At 42.5% G+C, this 24,426-nt stretch overlaps 3 protein-coding genes across 10 annotated transcripts; all 3 read left to right on the forward strand.

Moving 5' to 3' along the window:
• Nucleotides 1–588: 588 nt before the first annotated feature.
• On the forward strand, nucleotides 589–16,517 carry bin1b (bridging integrator 1b). Of its 8 annotated transcripts, XM_027291599.1 has the most exons (18): nucleotides 596–1,166; nucleotides 8,000–8,080; nucleotides 8,247–8,301; nucleotides 8,537–8,631; nucleotides 9,119–9,214; nucleotides 9,668–9,775; nucleotides 10,255–10,347; nucleotides 11,275–11,360; nucleotides 11,461–11,536; nucleotides 11,624–11,679; nucleotides 11,776–11,820; nucleotides 12,369–12,411; nucleotides 12,661–12,795; nucleotides 13,347–13,427; nucleotides 13,926–13,946; nucleotides 14,756–14,809; nucleotides 14,945–15,046; nucleotides 15,137–16,517. In XM_027291599.1, the coding sequence occupies exons 1-18, from the start codon at nucleotides 1,086–1,088 to the stop codon at nucleotides 15,236–15,238; spliced, it is 1,410 nt and encodes a 469-aa protein (XP_027147400.1). In that variant the 5' UTR covers nucleotides 596–1,085; the 3' UTR covers nucleotides 15,239–16,517. The 8 variants fall into 8 exon arrangements, with proteins under 8 accessions (XP_027147401.1, XP_027147402.1, XP_027147403.1 ...); XM_027291603.1 differs by lacking the exon at nucleotides 13,347–13,427; XM_027291605.1 differs by lacking the exons at nucleotides 13,347–13,427; nucleotides 13,926–13,946 and having other exon boundaries at nucleotides 597–1,166.
• A 1,849-nt stretch (nucleotides 16,518–18,366) lies between these two features.
• On the forward strand, nucleotides 18,367–20,035 carry LOC104934618 (tubulin alpha-1D chain). The gene is made up of 4 exons (XM_019258237.2): nucleotides 18,367–18,384; nucleotides 18,498–18,720; nucleotides 18,812–18,960; nucleotides 19,040–20,035. Exons 1-4 carry the CDS (start codon nucleotides 18,382–18,384, stop codon nucleotides 20,018–20,020), a joined length of 1,356 nt encoding a protein of 451 aa, XP_019113782.2. The 5' UTR covers nucleotides 18,367–18,381; the 3' UTR covers nucleotides 20,021–20,035.
• A 1,449-nt stretch (nucleotides 20,036–21,484) lies between these two features.
• Nucleotides 21,485–24,213, forward strand: LOC109138324 (tubulin alpha-1C chain). Its single transcript, XM_019258232.2, has 4 exons — nucleotides 21,485–21,615; nucleotides 22,491–22,713; nucleotides 22,824–22,972; nucleotides 23,052–24,213. The coding sequence occupies exons 1-4, from the start codon at nucleotides 21,493–21,495 to the stop codon at nucleotides 24,024–24,026; spliced, it is 1,470 nt and encodes a 489-aa protein (XP_019113777.2). The 5' UTR covers nucleotides 21,485–21,492; the 3' UTR covers nucleotides 24,027–24,213.
• Nucleotides 24,214–24,426: the final 213 nt, after the last annotated feature.

The raw sequence follows: 24,426 nt of genomic DNA on the forward strand, positions 1-24,426 counted from the left end.
TTTAACTCACAGCCAGTGTTTGAACCTTAAATCCATGCAGAAAATCCCTAAATATGTTGAAATCCAAACTTTAAATATCATTAAATTGCACCTGTAATGTAATGTGTGAATTAAGGGACGAGTTATTGGTGGATTTAAAGTGTTTTACCGTGCAGATAATCAATCACAATCCACTATCCCATCAGAAACCTATTAAGATATCTTAATTGCTTCAGTGTAACGGGTTAATCAGTGAAGGGATTTAGTTTCATGGTCCACAGGGATGTTGTGCTCTTTGTATGTAACATTACTGCTTTAACAGAGATTCTTAGAAGAAATGATAGAGTGTATTTAAGTGTTGTTTGTTTACAGAAATCCAATAATGTTTATGGAGTTATTATGGGTGAAGAGATATTAGAATTAAAAAAAAAAAAGATTTATTTTTGAAATTAAATTATATGGAAATGAGCTCTGATGTGTGTGTGTGTGTGTTTTATTTCTGCTACCTGTTGACACGTGAACGCACCTTCACTGTCACCTTCCTGTTTGAGGAGCAGCTGAACTCCAGAGAGGAGGAGGAGGAGGAGGGGGGGGACCGGGACTGATTTAGACCCTCACATCTGACTGGAACCGGCTCTGAGCGCATAAATAAGGCCGTGTGTAAAGACAGCAACACACCAGTTGCATGTATGCAACAGATGCCGGCTAATAATAACAACCTGCTGCGCCTTTAAGAGGATGACTGAGAAGGAAACCTAATATCTGTCCAATATCGAGCTCAAGTCTCCATCAATTAACTGCGAGAGCCGAGAAGAGGACGATATCTGAATCAGTCCAAGACTCCACCACCACCGCCTTTTTTTTGTTTGTGTTGTTTCTGTTTTTGTTTTGTCACACATAAACCGGATTAAATTACGCATTGCACCTTTAAGGAGCTGTCACCGGGATTAGAGTTACGCGCAGTGAGCCAAGTCGGCCTCTGAAGGGGGTTTTACGCACCGTCGGTTTCCAGGGAAGGGTCTCCTTCAACGACATTTTCTCCCTCTTGTCTTCCTCTTCGTCGCTGGTCCTGACACCGCCGGGGAGCAGCCTCCACACCGTGCGCCATGGCCGAGACAGGGAAAGGGGTCACCGCCGGGAAACTGGCCATCAACGTCCAGAAGAGGCTCACCAGAGCGCAGGAGAAGGTAAACCTGGGCTCCCATGGCCCGCAGGACACCGTGTCCTACTGTCACCGTGAAACCTAATATCAACTTTTTACCTTCACATACGAGACATTTACGCACCAATAACGACTATATTTGAATTATTCATCGGTGGATTGCTCAGGGTGCCATGATAGGTTTAAGGGCTTTTCAAGGGGGGGTTAAGTGAACCTTTTACCTGAACCCAAAGTTTGGGGTGAATTCCTGAATTTGCACCTGATTTGCACCCAACACGTAATAATATATGCATATATCTATGCACCTGATTTGCACCCAACACGTAATAATATATGCATATATCTATGATATTCAAGTAGTTTTAGCGAGTTCTTTGCATGGTTTGAAGGGATTTTAAGGCCATCTGTCATATTTTAATGAGTATTCTGCACAGTTTTAATATAAAATCTGCTTGAGATGTAACTTTGAACAAGTTGCAAAAAGCACCCTGAACTTTAAGTTAAGGGTGTTTTTAAACCCCTTAAAACTGTACCAAAAATGCCTTTAAGATGATTTTTAAAAAGAGATTTGACCACATATTTGAAAGTAATGTGTAAATTGAGTGTCCTGCTGGCATTAAGAAACCAAATCCTTTAAATTTTACATTAAAACTCTGTTTTTTAAGGCGTTAAATTCCCTTTAAAATGTACCAAATAACATGAAACTCAGAGGGTCCTTTAATCAATCATAGATCCAACACCATTTGCTACATTTAAGCGGTTTCCAGTCCTTAAACCTCCTTTAATACACACAGGGAACCCAATTAAACTCTTTTTATACATCACAATCCATAAATTGTCCAGTAATTAAACCAAATCCAGCGTTAAAAGCAACAAAAACACCAGCGAATTTATGCCTGAATTGAAAAATTAATCTGCTTAAGGCACATGCGACTTGATTTAGTGTTTTTATGGGTAAATTAATCACTAAATAATGGTGTTTTAAGGGATTTTGTATGTGGAAGTGTCCTTGAGCAAGAAATTGAACCTTCAACAGGCAGTGGAGCTGTCCTTGAGCAAGAAATTGAACCTTCAACAGGCAGTGGAGCTGTTAGCTGAGACTTTCCACTGGATCAGAATCAGTTTGTATCATCACAAAGTTTTATGATGATGCGTTCACGGTCCTGCTTTACTTTACTTTACAGTTTCAAGAACAAATCTTGCATCTAAAGTTGAAATATGTGCAGGTAAAAAGTTTTTTATGCTGATTTCTTACCTGACATCAGCTCCAGAGTATAAATTATGACATGCACTATGCTGGACAGACTGCAGGAGGAGCTCTAAAAGTGACAGAATGAAACCTGATCAACACTCTGTGTTTTGTGCTCTGAGTTATTATTGTCTGTCCTAATCACTCTTGTTGCTTAAGCCTGCCGAGGTTTTACCCTCTAATCGCCTCACAGGAGTGCTGTCAGTCAGTCAGACAGACACATTTCATATTCACACCATCATTGTGCCGAGTGTCTGCGAGTGTTTCTAGTTTAAACCCAAAAAAGACTCCTGTAACTCTAACCTCTCAACACTCCTCTGATGAGTATTTGCTCATTGCTTGCAGCAGCTGCACATATTTCGAAGCCTCCTGCAGCTCGGATCCGCACCTCGACAGTCATTTCGTCTGTAATCTGGATCTTGAAGTGATGTTTGGTTTAAAGGAATAACATTTGAGCATACGTGGTCATGCGTTCGTAACCCTAAGATAAGTGCAGGGAAGGAGAAAGTTGACCAACCGATCAATCGACTGTGATTGGAGGATTCACTTTATTTCCAAGAGTCGTAACGTAATTACCGAGCATTGGCGGCGTTTTTGAGCTCTAGTCTTAGTCTTAGTCTAGTCTCTAGTCTTTGTGCTAAGCTAAGCCAATCAGGCCCTGGCTCCAGCTCGAGCTCGACGTCCATCTGAACGTAGGTTTCACTCTGACAAAGAAAAGTTCACACTTTGGAAGTTGCTGCAATCGATCATCTCTGCAGCCCTTGAATGAACTTTAAATAGCAGCTGCTGAATGAAATAGCATCCATGTCCCGCGTTTCTTCTTTGTTTTGTTTTAGGAGCAGGTTACTCTTGAAGCTCGTTGTGGAGATGTTAAACTGTTTCAAACGTTTACAGAGATTTGATCTGGAAATATTATTCATAAATACACCAGAATGTGTGTGGCTGATGGATAGTCTGAGGTGGGCGTGGTTTTGCTGTGGGAACTTTAATATTTCTAAAATCTTGGCCACATTAAAAAAGAATCGAATCTTCAAATGCATCAGAAAAGCAGCGTTGAGGAGCAGCGTTAGACTCAGAGGCGATACTGAGCTCCTGTGCTGGAGTGCTGGGAGTAAAGAGGAAGGTCAGAGTATCATCTTCCCTCTGAAGCCCTGGTGGAGGTGGAGGAGGGGAGCGCTGGCTTCAGCTGTCTGTCTGCTGGCACGCCGCCGTCCACCCTCCACCCTCCACCACATCCACATCCAACTCTGTTTTTTACACACCGGTGTCAGTCATGTCCGGTGATGATGGAAAGATTATGAAATATAAAACTACAAACACTCATAACATAGAAGTTGTGTCAAAATGTTGAAATTTGTCATGTTACGGCTTTTTTGTGTAAAATTGCATCTTTACATTTATTATATTAAGCTTTCTTGTTTATTATTTATTTACTGATTCTGTAAATTTATGATTAACTTTTATTTCTTTATTAACTTTTCCTGTAAAACTACACCGTCCGTTAATTTGTAAAATTTCGACTTTAGGTTCATTATATTATGACTTTTTCTTGTGAAATTACAAATTTATGTAATTTTTATAAATCTACTGGTAAAATCAAAACTTTAGGTTCATTATTTGACTTTACCTTAATTCTCTGTCATGTCTTGCAGCCCTACTGTCACGTTCTTTGCTTGTTTTCAAAGATTACACGTGCACAACTGTTTGTTTGTTTATGTCAGACATAATATTAAGAATATTCAGTATTCATATCAGTCAAATTTAGACTGAAGTCTCTGAGCTTCAGTGTTGTCATTTCACTACTCGTAGATCATCGGTCTGATGTTTATTCAGTTTGTGAAGTCATTAAAACTTCAGATCCAGATCGCTCCGGATCCCTTCTAATGTGTCTCCAGTGGTTGAATGTAACTAAAGTAAATTTACTCGAGTACTGCTCAAATTTAAGCTATATTTCATTATACTTCTACTCCACTACATTTTTCTGACAGCTTTAGTTTCTAGTTACCTTTCATATTCAGATTATTATTATGGATTATGTAATATTTGGGATTAAAGTTAAATGAGCTCACCCTTCAGCAGTAAAATGCAACGTGCACGCATGTTGCTGATAAATACTGCAGGACTACTCCACTACTACATGTAGTGGAGTATTTTCAAAGGATCTGAATATTTCCTCCACCTCTGCGTGTAGTTTACAATTAATTTAAAACACTGCAAGCTGGTTACGAACAAGGTCCAAGAAACGAGACCACGTCAGCCTTATCCTGGCATCCCCACGGTTTTGCATATATATTTCAGGACTTGTACCCTTGAACCCTCGGATCGTCCCATTGTGGCACGTTGGCTGTGGACAGGGAGTTTTTTTTTAGTCTGAGCGTGTTGCCGCTTTTAAGACGCACCTTAAGACCAACTTTATTTTCTGGCTTTTTAACTGTTTAAGCTGTTTAAACTCTTATGTTTTTAGTTTTTGCTTTCTAGTTTTGTGCAAAAAGCTGCACTAAAGGCTGGATTGTGCAGAAAATAAGACTTAGGATTGGAGTTGTAGTTGTCATCATCAGAAACGAGATGCGATGAATCGTCTTTGCCTCCTCGAAGACGTTCATGACGTTGACATCTGTTCGAGAGTTTGCAGCATGCTAATGGAACGTCCATATTTGATTTCACTGTGAGTAATAGTTAGTCTCAGACCAGCTGACTGAATAATCCCCAAGCGTCGCCCAGTGCCGCCGTGGTTACCACCGCGATGTGAAGTCACCGGCTCGTGAACTGGTCAGCTGTGCCGCAGCAGAGCATGCTGGGAGAATTCCCCAGGGTGGAATCCGGATGAGTGTGGTAACGGCGGAGGGGAGGTGGTGCCCTTTAGAGAGCAGCTGGAGACCTGGAGCGGGGCTGGGAGTCAAAGAGGCAGGACCCATGACACTAACCGTGCTCCTCTTAGAAACCCAAAGGTTTTACCCGCCCACCTCGACCTCCGAAAACCCCGTCGGACCGACTTATCTCACCTTTCTTAAGCCAAAACATAAGACTCTAACATTTTCTTATGCAGCAAGCAAATATTTCTGCTCTGGTGTCAAGTTAGAACCTTGAAACAAACTTTTCAGGAACAGAACAAACAGCGTCTAATACCTGCGTCAGTATAAAATGAGATTAAAGGCCTGTAAACCCATTTCAATGTCTGTGTCCTCCAATAACTTTATTAAAAGATCAATAAACAGCAGCACAGGGAGAAATAAAGCATAAAAAGTTTAAACTTACAGACAGAAAACACAGAAAGAACCTCGAAATAATCAAATAAAAGGTATGATAACCAACAACAATAACACAAAACAAGGCTACATGTGTCATAATCTAGTTTTAATCAGTGGCAGAGGAAGTATTCAGTGAAGTAAAAGTACTGATACCACACTGTAAAAATACTCTGTTACATGTAAAAGTACTGCATTGAACATGATACTCAGAAAAATGTTGTTTAAAAGTTTGTTTAGTTGAACCTCAGCGTTATTACAAATAAAGGAACATAACTTGTGTCGAGAAAATCTACTTTTATTTAGAAAATAGTTAAAATCAGCGAGTAAAAAATAGAGAATTTACTCGTTTTCAGCAACTTTTAAAGACAAAAAATAGAGAATTTACTCGTTTTCAGCAACTTTTAAAGACAAATAAATGTTCAGTAAGTCAACACGTTTTTGCAGCGAAGAAGAAAAATAGACAAATGTGTTGAGACGATGTAAAGCTGTCAGCAGTGAAGTAAATACTACTTCATATTTGTACTCGGGTAAATATTCCGTCACTGTATTTTTATAACTCTCTAAGATTAGTAATCTGAATCCAAAGTTATCAAACCTCCAAGCTGCCCTGCTCGGCCTGCACACCTGTCCCTCCCCACCTCCCAGGACTCCCAGCATGCCTCACTGCTGTGGGCGGGGCTCAGATATGTGTGTGTGTGTGTGTGTGTGTGTGTGTGTGTGTGTGTGTGTGTGTGTGTGTATCTATCTATAGCCCTTCTGGGCCTCCTCATGACTCTGAATACCCCACAAACTGCCTGTGTGTGTGTGTGTGTGTGTGTGTGCGCACTGGGTTTATTTTTGGGGGGTTGAAATTAAACACCGACGGATAGTGGACGACACACACACACACACACACACACACACCAACAATTACAGTATGCTCCATTATACCTGAGTTTACAGCGCAGCGACGTTTTCCGACACACAGGTGGCTGCGGCAGGGTCACGTGATCTGTCCAGACTTTACAGGAATCACCTGAACGCACCGTGAGACGTTCAATGGTTGGTTCACAATGAGCCAACAGACACTGAGGGCTGTGAAGGATACACACAAGTGTCTCTTCTCCTCTGCCATTATGTCCGTAGAGGCTGCTGAGCCTGGTTACATTGCCCAGCTCCTGTTCTGGCACGACACCGGCTCCACTCCTCATCAGCATTCCCCTAAAAACCTCTTCTTCTTCTTCTTCTTCTTCCTGGTGGTCCAAACACTAACCGAGCTAACATGATCTAACAGCAGCTACAGTTGGCAGGAAACTCTGTAAATCGCAGAGAGTTGACATCAGAGGGAATTTTCTCCATAAAATATGAAACAGTTTCACCAAAATCGGTGAAATAGTTGGTGGTGTGCGACGTTACGTATCCAGAGAACAGATATATATTTGGAAAATGATCTAATATGTTGGAGAAATGTCAGAAAATGTAATGTGTAGCAGAACTTTATAACCACCTCTCATATGTGGCCGAGGCCGAGGGGCAGCAGTGGGGAAGTCCCCGCCGTGGTGTGGACGGAGGTTTGTGTGTCCGTCACAGGATTAGAGCAGCAGGTGGTGGAGATGGAGGCTCGTCCATGTGCTCAGATCAGATTATCCGGTGACCTCTTCCAACGGACAACAACGAAACAAACGCACTGATTTCTCTCTTCTTCCTCTCGTCCCCCCTCAGCCCTGCTTCAGCAGACACAGACGTCCGACCATGAAATGAATGCTTTCTTTGCAAAAACACAAACTTGTTCAGGAATATGCAACGTGCATCAGCTGAAATACATTTTCAGAAGTAAACATTCTCTTGTTTCACCTCAGCAGTCCACAAAAATCAGTTTCTGACGTGAGAAATCATCGCTCGTGTGAGAAGTATTTACTTTTTTTGAAGTTACTTTTTGTGTGAGAAGAAAATTGATTAGCAAGTGTTAAGGGAAGTGCAGTACATCCTGTGTCCAGCAGGAGGAGCTGCAGTTGGACCCTCTTTGAATGTTTCACCGGGTCCCTGAGGCTTTGACCTTTGACCTCCAGTAACAAACACAAGCCAGGAGCTGAGAGGCGTTCAAGTGCCTCGCTTTTACCGAAAACGTATTTATGGTGATCTAAATCTGAACACACACACACACACAGCTGGTGTGAACCGCAGACTTTGGGGAGACACATGGCTTTGACGGGCGGCCTGAAAATAGACAGACTCCAGTTATAGATCTGAATAAAGCGCCGCGAATGAGGACGGACTGATAGATTAATAGAATGACAGATTAAAGAGGAATCTCACCGCTGTCGTAAAACTCGAGAGTCAAGTTCCCCCTTTTTTAATTTCTGCATCTCGTTTCCTCCGCAGGTCTTGCAGAAGCTCGGCAAAGCAGACGAGACCCGAGACGCTGCCTTCGAGGAGATGGTGGCCAACTTCAACAAGCAGATGGTGAGCGGACGTCAGTGCATCGAGGAGTTTCTGCTTGTTTCTGATCTTAAAATACTGAATTTCACCTCAGTTTTCAAGCATCTTTTGGATGAATTTAATGTCTTTATTGGACGGTCAGCTTCTAGTTTTCAGAGTCCTGATTGAACTCTTGTGTTTCCTCTTTCAGACTGAAGGCGGCAAACTGCAGAAAGACCTGAAAGCCTACCTGGTAGCAGTGAAAAGTGAGTGTGTTTGTATCACAGCAGCAGCATCCTGTCGCAGAAATGGACGTTTCACCTGCTGCAGACTATGAATTTTAGGGTTTTAGTAAAAGTAACAAGTTGCAGTAGAGATTTCATTTCATTCATCTTTTTTAATTCGTTGTATCCGGTCCAGCACGAGCAGGATTATCAGTTTATCTTCAGCACAGAAAGACGAGCTGTAATCCTCTGTGTGTTTTTTCTGTTTGTGTCTCAGCGATGCACGATGCGTCGCGGCGGCTTCAGGACTGTCTGGCCGACATGTACGAGCCCGAGTGGTTCGGCAAAGAGGAAATAGACACGATGGCAGAGGTGAGAGCAGGAGGCGGTTCACTGACTGTTTGCTTCTTTCTTTTCTTCTTCTTCTGCTTCTTTCAACTTTCTCATCCTAAAAACTACAGCCAGGCTTCTTTAGCCGGTGTTGGGGAGAGCTTTAACTCATCTTCAGTGTGATAGAAACCTGACATCCTTCTTTCTCTACCTGCTAACACTCTTTCTTTTTCTCAACTGCATGCGTCTCTCCTTCAACCCTGAAGGAGTTGATAGAGAAGGAGATGGACATTGTCATGGAGGTAAAACGCAGACAGGATCCAGTTAGAGTTATTCCGGATCCGATACACTGGTTCAGCTCTGCAGTAGAGGACGTAGACGAGTCTTTATTTCTAACTGACGCAGTAACATGAGCTGATTTTAGAGGATTAGTCTAGTCAAGTGTTAGTTTAATGTGCACAGGTGAGTTTAGAGCTGCGAAAACACAAAAAGACGTTTTTATAACAGATGTGATGACGCTGTGTTTCAGGACACAGACACTCTGTGGTTAGACTACCACCAGAACCTCTCGGACAAATCCGTCACCTCCATGGACACGTACCTGGCTCAGTTTCCTGATATTAAGGTGTGTATGTTTCCACTAATCACACGTCTCTGGATTTCATCTTTGGTAGACCGTCCGGCAACACGTCCGCTCACCTTTAACCTCACAGCTAAAGCAGTGAAATCCTTCGGAGATGATTATTTATTTGTTATTTAGTCTGCAGAATACTTTCCCATGGTTGTGGCTCAGGAGGTAGAGCGGGTTGTCCACTAATCGGCTCCTCCAGTCTGCATGTCTAAGTGTCATTGGGGAAGATACTGAACCCCAAATTGCTCCTGAAGCACCTCAGCTGCAGGAGACTGCAGTCCGTTTACTGTTTATTCTGAAATGATTGGACATAACAGAGGACCAGGACTAATAACTGTAAAAGTCAATATCCAATCTAATAAAGAGTGAATGAGTCGTGGACAGGATGTCAGTCTGTTTGTTTCAAAATAAAGCGTCAAAGACTTCCTGTGTCTCGCTCCGCTGCAGGCTCGCATCGCCAAGCGCGACAGGAAGATGGTCGACTTCGACAGCGCCAGGCATCACTTCGCCTCCTTACAGAAAGGGAAGAAGAAGGACGAGGCCAAGATCGCCAAGGTAACCACGAGTGTGTGTGTGTGTGTGTGTGTACGTGTGTGTGTGTGTGTGTGTGTGTGTGTGTGTTGATGTAAGCTGATGAATTATTGTGTGTGTGTGTGTGTGTGTGAGAGAGAGCATGTTTTGTTTACTAAAGTTTAAAGGAACAGTTCAGAGTTTTTGACTTAAGGTGGCGCGAGTTGCTCATTGCATGGACAGCTCATACCACCTTAATTCAATACACTTGTGATGTGTCAGCTAATTATTGTGTTCATTAAAACTGATTAAGTACTGGATGCTAATTAACATGTTTGCGTTTGTCTTGAATCGTTTGCTTTTTCTCTATTCTGTCCTCCCGCTCCTTCCTTTCCTTTTTCTCGTCTCCTCTCTCCTTTCCTTTGCTCTCTCTCTCTCTCTCTCTCTCTCTCTCTCTCTCTCTCTCTCTCTGTCTCTCCCCTCCCTCTCTTCCTCACCCTCTCTTGCATGGTGTGTGTGGTTAGCCAGCAGCCCTGTTGGAGATGGCGGCTCCCAGCTGGGCTCAGGGTTTGATATCAGCCCACCAGGTGGCTCAGACTAACCTCTCCTACAACCAGGTGAAACTCTGGTTCATCACTGACTCCCCCCTCCTCACCCCAAATCCTCCTCAAGCTCTCTACACATCATCATCATCATAATAATAATATGTTTGTTTGTATTGTACAAGCTACATTTAGGTTAGTGGTGAACACGCTGAGCGTTTAAGGCATGACTGTAACATGATCGGGCACTTAGAAACCCTTCTTCAGCCTCCCGTCTAATCTAAATATCAACCGAATGACGCCTGGTTGCTCAAACAAGTCGCCCACCTGTCAATCAAAGCGTCCACGCTCTTAATCCTGCATAACTTTAAGCCTTAATATAATGTGAACAGGTGAGTTGTATATAAATTCACCCTCAGTACAGTTGTCATGAACGGGGAAATTAGCTACAGAGACCAAAACTGTTTTTTGTACCAGGCTGTAAACATGTTTATTTCTGCAGTGAAACATGGGGACTTATGGAGACTGACTCACAGGTGAACTGGTTGAGCATTTGAGCAGCTTCATCCAATGAAAAAGTCCGTAGGATGTAGTGTTATCTGTTTGCAACGACCTTTAAAGGCTTAATTACAATAAATCCACCTTCTTATTCGAATGATTATTTGGTTCCAAAGTCAGCGGCCGAGGTCGCTCCTTCACTTCAACTGCTGCTGATCATGTGTAGAGAGCCTCGCTATAATTTGATCCCCGATCCAAACTAGTGTTTACATTGTTTCCATGTCGTATCTATCAGTAAATTTAACAGAAACACCCTTTCATTGACTTTACTGAATGCTCGCAGCATTCACGTGTCTGTAGTTATTAAACCCTGTATGTGTTTGTCTTTGCATGGACGTGTGCTCATGAGAAACTTGTCTGTCGTGAATCATTTGTAGAACAGACACACACAGTACAGATATGTTATTATTCTCTATGTGTGTGTGTGTGTGTGTGTGTGTGCAGGCAGAGGAGGACCTGGGTCGAGCTCAGAAGATTTTCGAGGAGCTGAACGTGGAGTTACAAGACGAGCTTCCAGCACTGTGGGACAAGTGAGACGCCGTTTTCTTCTTCCTCTGCGAAATCTTTAACTCAGACGACTCAGTCCAAGTGTTTAAAAACCTGTGTGTGTGTGTGTGTGTGTGTGTGCAGTCGTGTTGGCGTCTATGTTAACACATTCCAGGGTCTGGCAGGTCAACAGGAGAAGTTCCACAGGGAAATGGGCAAGGTGAGAGATGTTTGCGATTGATGAAACTAAAAGAAATGATCAGCCGACGTGTTTTGATGAGTCGTCCATCGCTTTGTGTCTCCTCAGCTCAGCCAAAACCTGAACGACATCATGACCAAACTGGAAGAGCAGCGGCAGCTGAAGTAAGTGAACAGAGCGAGAGTTTTTTTTTTTTTTTTCTGAACGATTTTAACGAACAAATGAGAGTAATGTCCCTCACAACGCCTCGCCTACTGCAGAAAAGGTGACACTGCAGCGGCAAAGACAGGAGACGGTGCCAAGAGGTAAAAAAAAAAAAGTGCTGCACTTCAGACTGAGCATGCAACACTTTCATGCTTGTTTTTGGCAACAAGGGAAGTTAAACTACAACTTTATTACAACTTATCTATGTTAGAATATCAGTTTGTTTTAGAATAAAGTTGTATTTGTGGACCCCTGATGTGTAAACAGAATGCAGGGCATCTTTTAATGTACATTTTTATAGAGTAGCGTTCTTCTGCAGGTCTTGGACTTAAACCTGTAACCTGTTTTGCTTGTCTAACTTTTGTGTGGCGCTTCCCTTTTTTTTTGTTTAATACCTGACAGTAACGTTGCGTGTATGCCTTTACCTGCATGTTTCACTGCAGGTTAACCTGTCCACAGGTATGCGTACATGTTTGTTTAAAGCTTTTTGTCGCCCTCATCTGGATGGAGCTGAGAACTGCATGTGTTCGCTCTCGCTCCTCTCTCTTTCTATCTACTCCCTTCTTCATTATCTATGTTACATAATTCATTCTGCCTCTTTGTCTCTATTTTCATGCTCATAATCGTCCTTTTACCCGCCTTCGTCCAGTGAGGAAGCCAACCACAGCGAATCAGCCAGCTCACCACCAAAGGTAAAAACAACCACGAAACAATACATTTACTCTGTTCTTATGTGTTAACTATATCTTTTTGTATAATAAATAATCAATTTAGCGCAACAGCTTCATTGCACGAAGCACCCAAAGGATCAAATTAAAGGAGAACATGACCAGTCTTTGTCTTCAACCATGAATCATTTGTGTGTACTAACGTGTTTCCGTCCTCGCTGCTTCTGCATGCGTGCACACGTGTGTTTGTGTGGCTTTGATTTAACACTCCTGATGGGGCAGAGGCCCGGGCCTCCTCCCAGTCGGCCTCCGCCTCGACTGACGCCGTCTCCGGACCAGAGACAGCAGCATGTGGACCTGTCTGAGGACGAGGCTAACACAGACTTTACTACCACAACGACACAAAAGGTCAGGCTGGATAATCTGCATCCTGCGTACTTTTAAAAACATCCTTCTTTGTTATTGTAATCATGAAAAAATCAGGTAGACTAACTCGGTACCAATAAATTGGCAGTTCTGATGTTATTGGCCCCTTATTGGCTTATTAAAGTGAGACTGGTGGACATTGTGGTACATCCAATCATGAGCTTTTGCATTGCAAATATAATTATGAAAAAGTATTTTATTGTTTTCCGTAATCTGATCTAACGGGAGCATGTTGTGGTTAAACCGAAGAGGCCTGAGAATAGATCCTTGAGGAACTCCGCGTCATCTTTTATTCGTTCGGATCACGAAATGCTACCCCAGATAACTTGTGTCTTAATTTACTGTTATCTTTGATAATAAAGTTTCTCCCTCAGACATATTTTTTATTTTAACTCTTGAGAGAATCTTGCCAAAAGTGTTTGTACAGAGCAGATGTTTGCAAATCTAAAAACTCCTTCACAGCAACAGCGTTCATGCCCCAGATAGTAAACTCTCCTAACCCTGAGTGTATGTATGTATATGTGTGTGTGAAGAAATCTGACCCCTGGTCAGGGATGAGCCTGCTGGATTGGGATGTGGAGGTATTACAACCCGCCACATTTCCAGCTCCCAAGGTGGGTGTGCTTTGTGAAGGCCAAAGATTGGGGGAGTTCTCTGTCAGAGCTAAAGACTTTATTTACATGCAGTTTTTAGACTGAACTAACCTTCCCACTTGACCAAAGAGGGTCAAGAACACCTTTAAAAAAAACTCAATTTACAGTTACGCTTCTGAGCTTTTAAAGGTCCTTAAATGTCTTTAAATGTAACTATTTTTAGACTGCATGTAAACACCGTCGTCTGGGGCTGAGGAAATAATTTACTGTGTGTGTGTGTGTGTGTGATGGCTTTGCATGCACAATTAGCCTAATTTTGCATGTGAATGTTTGATTTGCTTGATACTTATTGGCTGAACAGTTTCACTAATCGCCTAAATTGGGCAGCTACAAAGCCTCTCCGGTTTTGAATTTTGGATTGCCCTTTAAACACATTTCACGTGTGCTACATTAATATTTTATGTGTGAGTAAAGATGTTGTCTCACTAGTTGTCTTGTCTCTTACTGCCCACACGGAAGGCGCCGTCATGGGACTCATGGGTAAGCATGGGTTCCTGTGTTTTTAACGGACAAACATGCTGCCAAGAGGAGGATAGATGCAATTAGTCAGAAAACTACCACCTCTTTCTGTATTTTTAATTTTCCATATTTTTGGATTGTTGACAGTGGAATAACTCTAATAACTGCTTCTTTTTTCATCAAAACTACCTTCCTTTGGCTTTACGATACTCTGCATAACCCTTGGTCGTGCCTTTATTTTACGTCAACCAACCAACCTACCTACTTCCCACATATTCCTCCCGTCCTCCCGCCTACTCGTCCTCTTGCTTTCAAACCCGCCGCAATACTCTACAACCCCTGACCTTTTGTAGCGAGAACAGTCCACAGAGCATGACCCTCAGCACTATGATGACCAGTACCCAGAGGAGGCCCAAGGTGGCTGGGACTATGATGAAAGCAATACCCAAAGCTACAAAAAACAGCCCAGCTGGGATGACACAGAAGCAGCTCAAGATCAGGAGAGCTGGATTGATGATGGAGCCTATGCCACTCGGTCGTATACTGAGCCCAACTGGGAAGATGATGGTGCCCAAACGGGACAGGGGGGCTGGGGTGATGATGGAGATGCCCAGGTAGGGTCAGATGGATAGGGCAGCAGGTGTAACCTCTGTCGGGTCTTGAAAAGATCACAAGTGAAAGCCTGATCCATGAAAGCCACAGAAAAACGTCTTCTTTCTTTTTTTTCTACTTCCAGCTTTCTTCAATACACATCTCTGCAACTACGTTAACCATTTCTTTGACTTCCTTAATAGTACACACAGACCTTTTCTGCTTATTGTTTGGTACAGAGTGCGGTGACCAATGGCTCTGATGGCGAACTCCCTCCAGGATTCCTCTACAAGGTCAGACGACTTCATGATTACCCTCCATTAGTTTGTGGATATTAAAATCCACCAGTTTTGAATAATGATATGAACTTCTTCTGTTTTCCAGGCTTCACATTCAATCAGTACCTTTATTTTGTATTTTTACTCCAGGTAAAAGCGATACATGATTACGCTGCCACTGATGGTGATGAGCTGGAACTGAAGATGGGAGACGTTGTGCTGGCTTTGGCCTTTGACAACCCAGATGAACAGGTCATTGACATACACTTTCTTTTAATGCAATAAGCATGCAAAAACTTTGTTTTTGCAATGAAACTTAATCTGCATACTGTCTTTCTGCAGGATGATGGCTGGCTCTTGGGTGTGAAGGAGTCTCACTGGGTGCAGAGCAAAGATATTTCAGTTAAAGGCGTTTTCCCTGAGAACTTTACTCAGAAGGTTTGAGGTTCATGCCACGTGAAGATTATGCTCCTCTCCTGTGCCCCAAACCACCTCAGATATCTTTATCTGATAAAGACATGGTCGAATCGTCACTAAAGATCTATTGATACACCAATATGAATCAGTACATGATTAGATATGTGTGCTGAAATACAGGTACATCTCAATGGCTATGATACCAAATGATTTGTTTGAGCAGTTGAAAACAGTGCCAGTCGACTCATCAGTGCTCTCATTAGCACACTCACACAAACCCAATTGAATGATACAGATAAAAGATGATAAAGTTTCACCACGACTCATTGTACACCCAAAATTCAACTTGCTCTTGCTTTGATTTCTTATCCCTGAATTATTTGTATTTTTTTTTGCCGAGCTCAAATGAAACACAAAACAATGTGTTGACAATTTTTAAAAAAAGGAGACATAAGTCATGGATGCACTGTATGAATGTCAAAATATTTTATGTTGTGTATGTCAACGGCTTTTGAAAAAAATGTACGTTTTGAGAGCTTTTCACGGTTCCTTGCATGAAGCATTTGGTTGTATTGTCATTTACTTTGTGACACAACAAACACTGTGACACCAGGTGGGATCTCTCTGTGGAATGTGGCTGTGATTGTCTGAAAAAAGCAGGTGTCCTAGAATAGAGCCCTGGAGAACACCACAGATATACAATATGTTTGCAGGGCTTCGTCTTGCATTGTCAAAATCTATTACAGTTCCTTGGGCTTGTAGGATTTTCAAAGGGAACAGTAGTTTTTCATTTATTTTATTGGCCATTTTGAGGACATGACTTGATGTGTGGCTTAACATTTTCTAATGCACATACGGTTTTATTTTGATTTTTGAATCATCTTTTCATTGATGGATAAAATGCAGACTCTTCATCATTATGCTGATTTTTTTCCCCCTGAATCTACTTTAGTTACCACTATTTATGACGATTTAGTTTAGACTTCATACATTAATAAGTGATAATAAATATGATCCCGGATCTCTCTCTCTTTTGCTCCATAACACTGGGTCACTACTGTGCAGACACATTTTCTGTTTCTAGGTTTAGTCTGCAAACTTTGGAGTCCATAAATGTGATGCAAGCAGCTAAATGAGAGACATCCAAAGGAGTTTTAAATAAATATCCTCCAGAAACCAAAGTTCAACCCATGCAAAAGGTATTTTTACATTATGTGGGATTAATGAATAAGGAATCTGTCCATGTGGTAACTAATGCACCATCTGTTGGATCAAATCAGACTCATTAAAGATGAATGAAACAATAGTTGCTGTGTCAGTGTGTTATGTGTGTTCTGAATCTGTTGAGTGAATGATTTTTCCTATAGATGGATATCTCATTTTCAAATACAACTAACATTTAGTCTTTCAGGGGATGTTTTAGAGAGTATGTATTAATTATTTTTAGATAATGTTTTAGTACACTGAAATAACATGAGTACGAGCATCAAAGAATGGACACATAGTAGTATTATCAACAATGACTACTCATTCCTATATTCTTGGATCCCTGCTGTCCCTTTGTATGACACTAGGTGGCATCGTAGTCAGGATTCTTAGCTTTGCATGTCTGCTACATCTCCATTGAATCTTTTGCAGAATTACATTTGAAGTCAGTTCAGTCCATTTAACAAATGCAGAAATGACAACATAACATTTCTTCTGAGCTGTATTGGTTATAAATACAAGTGATCTGCGACGACAAACCTTTAGGAAACAACCTGATTTAGAACAAATGAGTTTCATGTGACCCAGTTTAATTTAATGACCTTCCTAATACATAACCTAGTTATCCTGAACTGTATTAATATAGTATCATTTACCAAACCAGTCCATGCTTACAGACTGCCTGTCGGCATGGCTTTGTGCCATGTTGTTCTGTAAATCTACATTACTGCTGACATTTTGAGCTTCATGCCAGTAACAGCAGTGTGACCTCCAATGTTCCTATAACAACAGGAGACTCAGTCATGTGGAAAACACAACAGAGCAGCTCAGACAGGCCTCATGGAGAGGGGAAGGGGAGGTGAGGGCTTCCTCTACCACAACAATAGATCAAATAGCAGTGAGGGAACAAGCCTGTTTGATCATGAAGAATACCTCTTACTACATGTGCAATTGTGTATATATTTTAGTATAGTTTATACCCAATACCTGCTAATATTTAAAGGGTCTTAAGAGTTTTTACATGTCTTAGCCCATTGCAACAGAGTACAGAATCATATTTGTCCAACATGAAAATCTCTTTGAAGACTTCTGAAACTTGGAAAGTAACAGTTGTATACATAAGTAACATCATTATATGACTTAAGCAAGTTTTAAGAGCAGGCTAAATGGTTTTCATAGCATACAAAACAGAAACAACAGGAATATACATCCAAATATCTAAAAAATAGTGTGGCTTACACTCAAAGATCCTTAGTCACAGCCTAAATTATATTGTAAGTTTGTGGCTAATGAGCAAAAAAATTCAATCATCATTGTATTTATAGAAAAAGTGATAATTTCTCCAGAGAGAATTAGTAAAGTGCATTATTCCTCCATATCTGTGAGTGTGAACCATTTTGTATTTCTCATTTGTGTATTCCTATTTTTGTATGTTTTGAGTGATGCCCTAAACCTAAATCTTCCAAATGGCGAGGAAAAACTAGTCTACTAGTCTATTCGTAGCCTATTAGGAGGATTTATTCAATGTTTGCATAATTCTAGACACAAATATTTTGGGATTTCACTGAATCTCCTTCATTGACTCGAGTACATCTCCATGGAGATCTCAGCCCATTCATCTCTGTGTGCTCCACAAATACTTGAACAACCAACTGTTTGCTTTGTTTCGTGTGACTTAAATGTGTTCTGCGTGCCTGACATATGTGGGGGTCAGGGTTACATATTATCTCAGTGCAGGAGGAAGGGCTATTGATGTGTGGCGAAGCATGTTTGCATAATGTTTTCCACAGTTGAATTATTGGCTTATCCCCACTGCTAAACCTAGTTAACCCCTCATTTATCGACAACAAAGCTTGTTACCATAGAGTCTGGAAGAACTATAAGTAGTGGAGAAATTTTTAAAGACACATCGTCAGCAGATTTCCCCTGTAGATCCTCAACGTCAGCAGCAGGAATTTATAATCATGGTAAGCTTCTGCAGTTTCACGCCTGTCAAGCGTGCATTTTTTGCTTTCTTGCAGCAGATTTAATCCCAAGTGGCAATTCAAGACTTTAACCTCTATTTTTTCTACTCCTCCAGCGTGAATGCCTCTCTGTCCACGTTGGTCAGGCCGGAGTCCAAATGGGCAACGCATGTTGGGAGCTCTACTGCTTGGAGCATGGCATCCAGCCTGATGGTCAGATGCCCAGTGACAAAACCATTGGAGGAGGAGACGATTCCTTCAACACCTTCTTTAGTGAGACTGGAGCTGGTAAACATGTTCCCAGAGCTGTCTTTGTGGACTTGGAGCCAACTGTCATTGGTAAAATGACTGTCTTCTGATGTAAATTTGTACTGTAGATTGAACAGGATTGAGAATAACAAATAATATCCGCTGTGTTTTCCAATTACAGATGAGGTCCGCACAGGAACTTACCGTCAGCTCTTCCATCCTGAGCAGCTGATCACTGGAAAGGAAGATGCAGCCAACAACTACGCTCGTGGTCACTACACCATCGGCAAAGAGCTCATTGACTTGGTTCTTGACAGGATCCGTAAGCTGGTGAGTTTGCCTGCAAAGACTTTTTAGCTCAGAGTGTAATCAAGTATGGAAGGAATTCTGTGATATTATCTTCTTGCAGGCGGATCAGTGCACAGGTCTCCAAGGTTTCCTCATCTTCCACTCCTTTGGAGGAGGAACTGGCTCTGGCTTCACTTCTCTGTTGATGGAGCGCCTCTCTGTTGACTATGGCAAAAAGTCCAAGTTGGAGTTTGCCATCTATCCCGCCCCTCAGGTGTCCACAGCTGTGGTGGAGCCCTATAACTCCATCCTGACCACCCACACCACCCTGGAGCACTCTGACTGCGCCTTCATGGTGGACAACGAGGCCATCTATGACCTCTGCCGCAGGAACCTGGACATTGAGCGTCCCACCTACACCAACCTCAACAGGTTGATTGGACAGATCGTCTCCTCCATCACCGCCTCCCTGCGCTTTGATGGTGCCTTGAATGTGGATCTGACAGAGTTCCAGACCAACTTGGTGCCTTACCCTCGTATCCACTTTCCTTTGGTCACCTACGCACCAGTTATCTCTGCAGAGAAGGCCTACCATGAGCAGCTAACGATAGCAGAAATCACCAATGCCTGCTTTGAGCCCGCCAATCAGATGGTGAAATGTGATCCTCGCCACGGCAAGTACATGGCCTGCTGTCTGCTGTACCGTGGTGACGTGGTACCCAAGGAGGTGAACTCTGCCATCGCCACCATCAAAACAAAGCGTACCATCCAGTTTGTGGACTGGTGTCCCACAGGCTTCAAGGTTGGCATCAACTACCAGCCTCCCACTGTGGTTCCTGGAGGAGACCTGGCCAAGGTGCAGAGGGCCGTGTGCATGCTGAGCAACACCACGGCCATTGCCGAGGCCTGGGCTCGACTCGACCACAAGTTCGACCTGATGTACGCCAAGAGGGCCTTCGTCCACTGGTATGTCGGAGAAGGAATGGAGGAGGGAGAGTTCTCAGAGGCCAGAGAGGACATGGCTGCCCTGGAGAAGGACTATGAAGAGGTTGGCACTGATAGCATTGGGGATGAAGGAGAAGAGGAGGAAGGGGAATACTAAGCACTTAATAAGGTGTTAAATGTATTCACACAACTAAGCCACAGTTTGATTTCAGTTACAAAACTGCTACATTATTCTGTACTGAGATTACACATCAAAGCAAGAATACTACATTAAAAATAAAGCAAAACTGCTCAGCATTTGTCTAGTTTGTGCTTAAATCTGTTTGAATAAATCTCATAAATTCTGTCTTGTAACAATGAGAGGCTTAGCAGGAATGTTCCAACCACGATCTTCCCATTGTGTGCTGTTAATTTGTTTCTCTAACTAGTTCCAGCAATGTGTTTGCCATTTAGTTCAGTGCACACACACACACACACACACACCTCTTTGAGCAACTGCCTCAAGATCAGCTGACATCCAAGAGCAAATAAGGTCTGAGGAAAGAGTAACTAGGGAAACAAAATAGGAGTGTGTTCTGACCCCTGCAAGCAGTTTGTCATTACATCTCTAGGGTTACCTTCAGACGCGGAGGTGAAACATATAACAGCCATTTGAACTCAAACAACAGAGTACATTGATGTGAAGACAATAGTTTTTGTCACGAACAAGAATTTCCTGAAGAGTTTGTCTCTTGTTGGGAAAGAAGAGGCTTTTGAAACAGCATCAATACCGTCACCATCACTCTTCTAGGGTCTTCTGATCAACCCATTGCCATTCAGTCGTTGCAGAAAGTTTATTCAAAAACAATGCTAGTCTAAATCTCTTGTTGAAAATTCCATAGGAGAAATCATAATCCTTTGTTAATCTCTGAGTATTTCATGCATCTAGCCAACTCAACATGACCACCAGCGCTCATTTTCACTCTCTATGGGGTAATAAATTGTTTTATCAAATACATCAATGCCCTGTAACCTGCTGGAAAAGACACATTGATCTCAAATATCACCTGCCTTTGTGAGAAGTGTGCTCCAATGTTATCCCCTGACTGTCGGCTACCTTTGAATTGCAAATGAATCTTGAGCAAAGTGGTGATCTGTAACAAAAGCCTATCGAGGTCACTCTGGGGAGGTATCTGTTTTCTCTCCTCTGCGAGATAAGAAAACAGAGGCTTCAAATGTGCCACGTTGACGGGACCAATTTTTAATGTGAACATTTCCACATTAGCATAGTATTTATTTTCATGTACAGAACCTATTTTTGTCTGGTAACTTAAACTGGAAGGTCATGAGGTCGTGAGTTTCATTCATCAGCAGGCAAAATACATCTTGTTTAAGTGTTCTTGAGGACGTTTAAACCCCAACCTGTTCACTTAACAATAACAACTGACACACCTTAAATCTAAAATGTGAAATTGGAGGAGAGGGCGAGCAGTTATGGCTCATATTTCACCGCCACTCTGGTTATTGTTGGTGGTTACTCATTTGTGTAACAACAGCCGTTATTCCTTCAATATTTTTGGTGTGCCCCTCCTCATCTTTCATCAAAGGAGATGGTGTTTGCTTCTCCAGCTCTCCTCCTGTTACCACAACATGCCAGGCTGTTGCCTGGTGATGGTTCTCTATAAAGCAGCTTTGTGTTACTCGTACTACACACAACATCCCCAGCCACTCATCTCAGGTGAACGAGGGACTGCTTCAAGCAACGAAAACATGGTGAGGACTTCTTTGTTTTATGTTTAAGTGCCACACATGAGCAACTTTACATGAGTTATGCGAAAAACACCTCAAAGACATATTTTTATATTGATATGGTGTGTGCTCCACAATGTTCTGTGTTTATCCATAATAGATAAAGATGTAGTCTGTGACTAACAGTGAAAATAAAACTTATGTTGGTGTAAAAAGCCAATTAGAGACCTGTTATACAGTTAATTCTCTTCATGGCATAGTTGGCTTTTGGGTTTTGTTTAAAGTTCCTCCTATTTTCCTGAAGTCAGACACTTTTTTATACCTGTTTAAAATGTTCCTTCGACCAATTTTGAACACATTGTACGCTGAATGATGAGATTACTCTAGCTTGGCTCTATTACTACCAATGGGACTAAGTAAGAGCTCTTCTCTTAGGGAAACACATCTTAGAACTACTGTTACCACATGATCTTGATTCATTTTTTAAAATTGGAACTGATGATAATGACTGGCATGCACTATTCTGACTTTTTTCTACCAAAACCAAAATGTTTTTTAAATAAATGTAGGAGCCATTTGTGTGTAGGTGTCGATTTAAACACTAGGGGGGAGTATCTGAAAGTCTGACTCTTGTTTTAATGAAAACACATCAGGAACACTGTATAACCTACTATATGACTGAGAGACTGAAGTTTTTGATAGTCACTACAATAAATATTGGCGTTTTGATCTAAAATGTTAAAAAAACAAACAAAGAGTTAGTGGCCTGTTAATTAATGTAACTGAGAGCAGAAACAATTTTAAAATAATATTGACAAAGTTGCTGATTATTGGTTATTGGTTAGCACGCTATGTAATTTTGTTTAAGTTCTTGACATTTGAATCACTTGTTTTTGCAGCGTGAATGTATCTCTGTCCATGTTGGCCAAGCTGGAGCCCAGATAGGCAATGCCTGCTGGGAGCTCTACTGCCTGGAGCATGGAATCCAGCCTGATGGTCAAATGCCCAGTGACAAGACCATTGGAGGAGGCGACGACTCCTTCAACACCTTTTTCAGTGAGACTGGAGCTGGTAAACATGTTCCCAGAGCTGTCTTTGTGGACTTGGAGCCAACTGTCATTGGTAAGATCATGGGATTGTTGCCTCCAAAGACATTTAGGATACAAAAGTATTGGAATGGGACTTTAAAATGATGAATTGTATTTGAGAATGTAATTTTTGTCCAATTACAGATGAAGTCCGCACAGGAACTTACCGCCAGCTCTTCCATCCTGAGCAGCTGATCACTGGAAAGGAAGATGCAGCCAATAACTATGCCCGTGGTCACTATACCATCGGCAAGGAGATCATCGACCTCGTTCTCGACAGGATCCGTAAACTGGTGAGTTTGCCTGCAATAACTTCAAATTTTAGGTCAGGCATCATCAGTCACAGAGTAAAGATTAATTTTTTTCTTGCAGGCGGATCAGTGCACAGGTCTCCAAGGTTTCCTCATCTTCCACTCCTTTGGAGGAGGAACTGGCTCTGGCTTCACTTCTCTGTTGATGGAGCGCCTCTCTGTTGACTATGGGAAAAAGTCCAAGCTGGAGTTTGCCATCTATCCTGCCCCTCAGGTGTCCACAGCTGTGGTGGAGCCCTATAACTCCATCCTGACCACCCACACCACCCTGGAGCACTCTGATTGCGCCTTCATGGTGGACAATGAGGCCATCTATGACATCTGCCGCAGGAACCTGGACATTGAGCGTCCCACCTACACCAACCTCAACAGGTTGATTGGACAGATCGTCTCCTCCATCACCGCCTCCTTGCGCTTCGACGGCGCCTTGAACGTGGATCTCACAGAGTTCCAGACCAACTTGGTGCCTTACCCTCGCATCCACTTTCCCCTGGCTACCTATGCACCAGTTATCTCAGCAGAGAAGGCCTACCACGAGCAGCTATCAGTAGCAGAAATCACCAATGCTTGCTTTGAGCCCGCCAATCAGATGGTCAAATGTGATCCTCGCCATGGCAAGTACATGGCCTGCTGTCTGTTATTCCGTGGTGACGTGGTACCCAAAGATGTCAACTCTGCCATCGCCACCATCAAAACAAAGCGTACCATCCAGTTTGTGGACTGGTGTCCCACAGGCTTCAAGGTGGGCATCAACTACCAGCCTCCCACTGTGGTTCCTGGAGGAGACCTGGCCAAGGTGCAGAGGGCCGTGTGCATGCTGAGCAACACCACTGCCATCGCTGAGGCCTGGGCCCGACTCGACCACAAGTTCGACCTTATGTACGCCAAGAGGGCCTTTGTCCACTGGTACGTCGGAGAAGGAATGGAGGAGGGAGAGTTCTCAGAGGCCAGAGAGGACATGGCTGCCCTGGAGAAGGATTACGAAGAGGTGGGCACCGACAGCGTTGGAGAGGAGGATGAAGGCGAGGAATACTAGGCTGCTGAAACATCTGTAGCTTGCTGTGGCTCCATTACAGTCCACCTATCCCAGAAAAGAAATGCCAAACACCCAACGTGTTTTGTTGCCACGCAATACTGGACTCATTCCTTAATTCTGCACATTCCAGCGAGCTACATGAGTTTCCTGTTTTAAATCATGCAAACGAATAAAGAACATAAAGTCAGTCTTTGTCCTGTGGTGAATGTTGACATTTTCTAATCTTTGTGTGAAGGTCACGATAAATTCTCACCCAAATGTATTCAAATTTAGCAACAACTAATCAATTCAAATGAACCTTGGGTCCTGCGAGCGGTCGGTAAAGCTCCAGCATAATGAAACCACTGTTGCCCGAGCGACGCTTAAAGCTCGAATTACCTCACTCGCTGCTTTGAGGGCA

Source organism: Larimichthys crocea, chromosome XIX (assembly GCF_000972845.2).
Source record: "Larimichthys crocea isolate SSNF chromosome XIX, L_crocea_2.0, whole genome shotgun sequence".
NCBI lineage: Eukaryota > Metazoa > Chordata > Actinopteri > Sciaenidae > Larimichthys > Larimichthys crocea.

What these genes read in the sequence shown, in the direction of transcription:
- LOC104934618 (XM_019258237.2), top strand. An exon ending in CTTGGAGCCAACTGTCATTG is followed by an intron (nt 18,721 to 18,811) that starts GTAAAATGACTG and finishes TTCCAATTACAG; the next exon opens with ATGAGGTCCGCACAGGAACT. An exon ending in TTGACAGGATCCGTAAGCTG is followed by an intron (nt 18,961 to 19,039) that starts GTGAGTTTGCCT and finishes ATCTTCTTGCAG; the next exon opens with GCGGATCAGTGCACAGGTCT.
- LOC109138324 (XM_019258232.2), top strand. Translation starts at nt 21,493, where the DNA reads ATGCCAGGCTGTTGCCTGGTGATGGTTCTCTATAAAGCAGCTTTGTGT. An exon ending in CTTGGAGCCAACTGTCATTG is followed by an intron (nt 22,714 to 22,823) that starts GTAAGATCATGG and finishes GTCCAATTACAG; the next exon opens with ATGAAGTCCGCACAGGAACT. An exon ending in TCGACAGGATCCGTAAACTG is followed by an intron (nt 22,973 to 23,051) that starts GTGAGTTTGCCT and finishes TTTTTCTTGCAG; the next exon opens with GCGGATCAGTGCACAGGTCT.
- bin1b (XM_027291599.1), top strand. Translation starts at nt 1,086, where the DNA reads ATGGCCGAGACAGGGAAAGGGGTCACCGCCGGGAAACTGGCCATCAAC. An exon ending in CCAACTTCAACAAGCAGATG is followed by an intron (nt 8,081 to 8,246) that starts GTGAGCGGACGT and finishes TTCCTCTTTCAG; the next exon opens with ACTGAAGGCGGCAAACTGCA. An exon ending in CTCCAGGATTCCTCTACAAG is followed by an intron (nt 14,810 to 14,944) that starts GTCAGACGACTT and finishes TTTTTACTCCAG; the next exon opens with GTAAAAGCGATACATGATTA.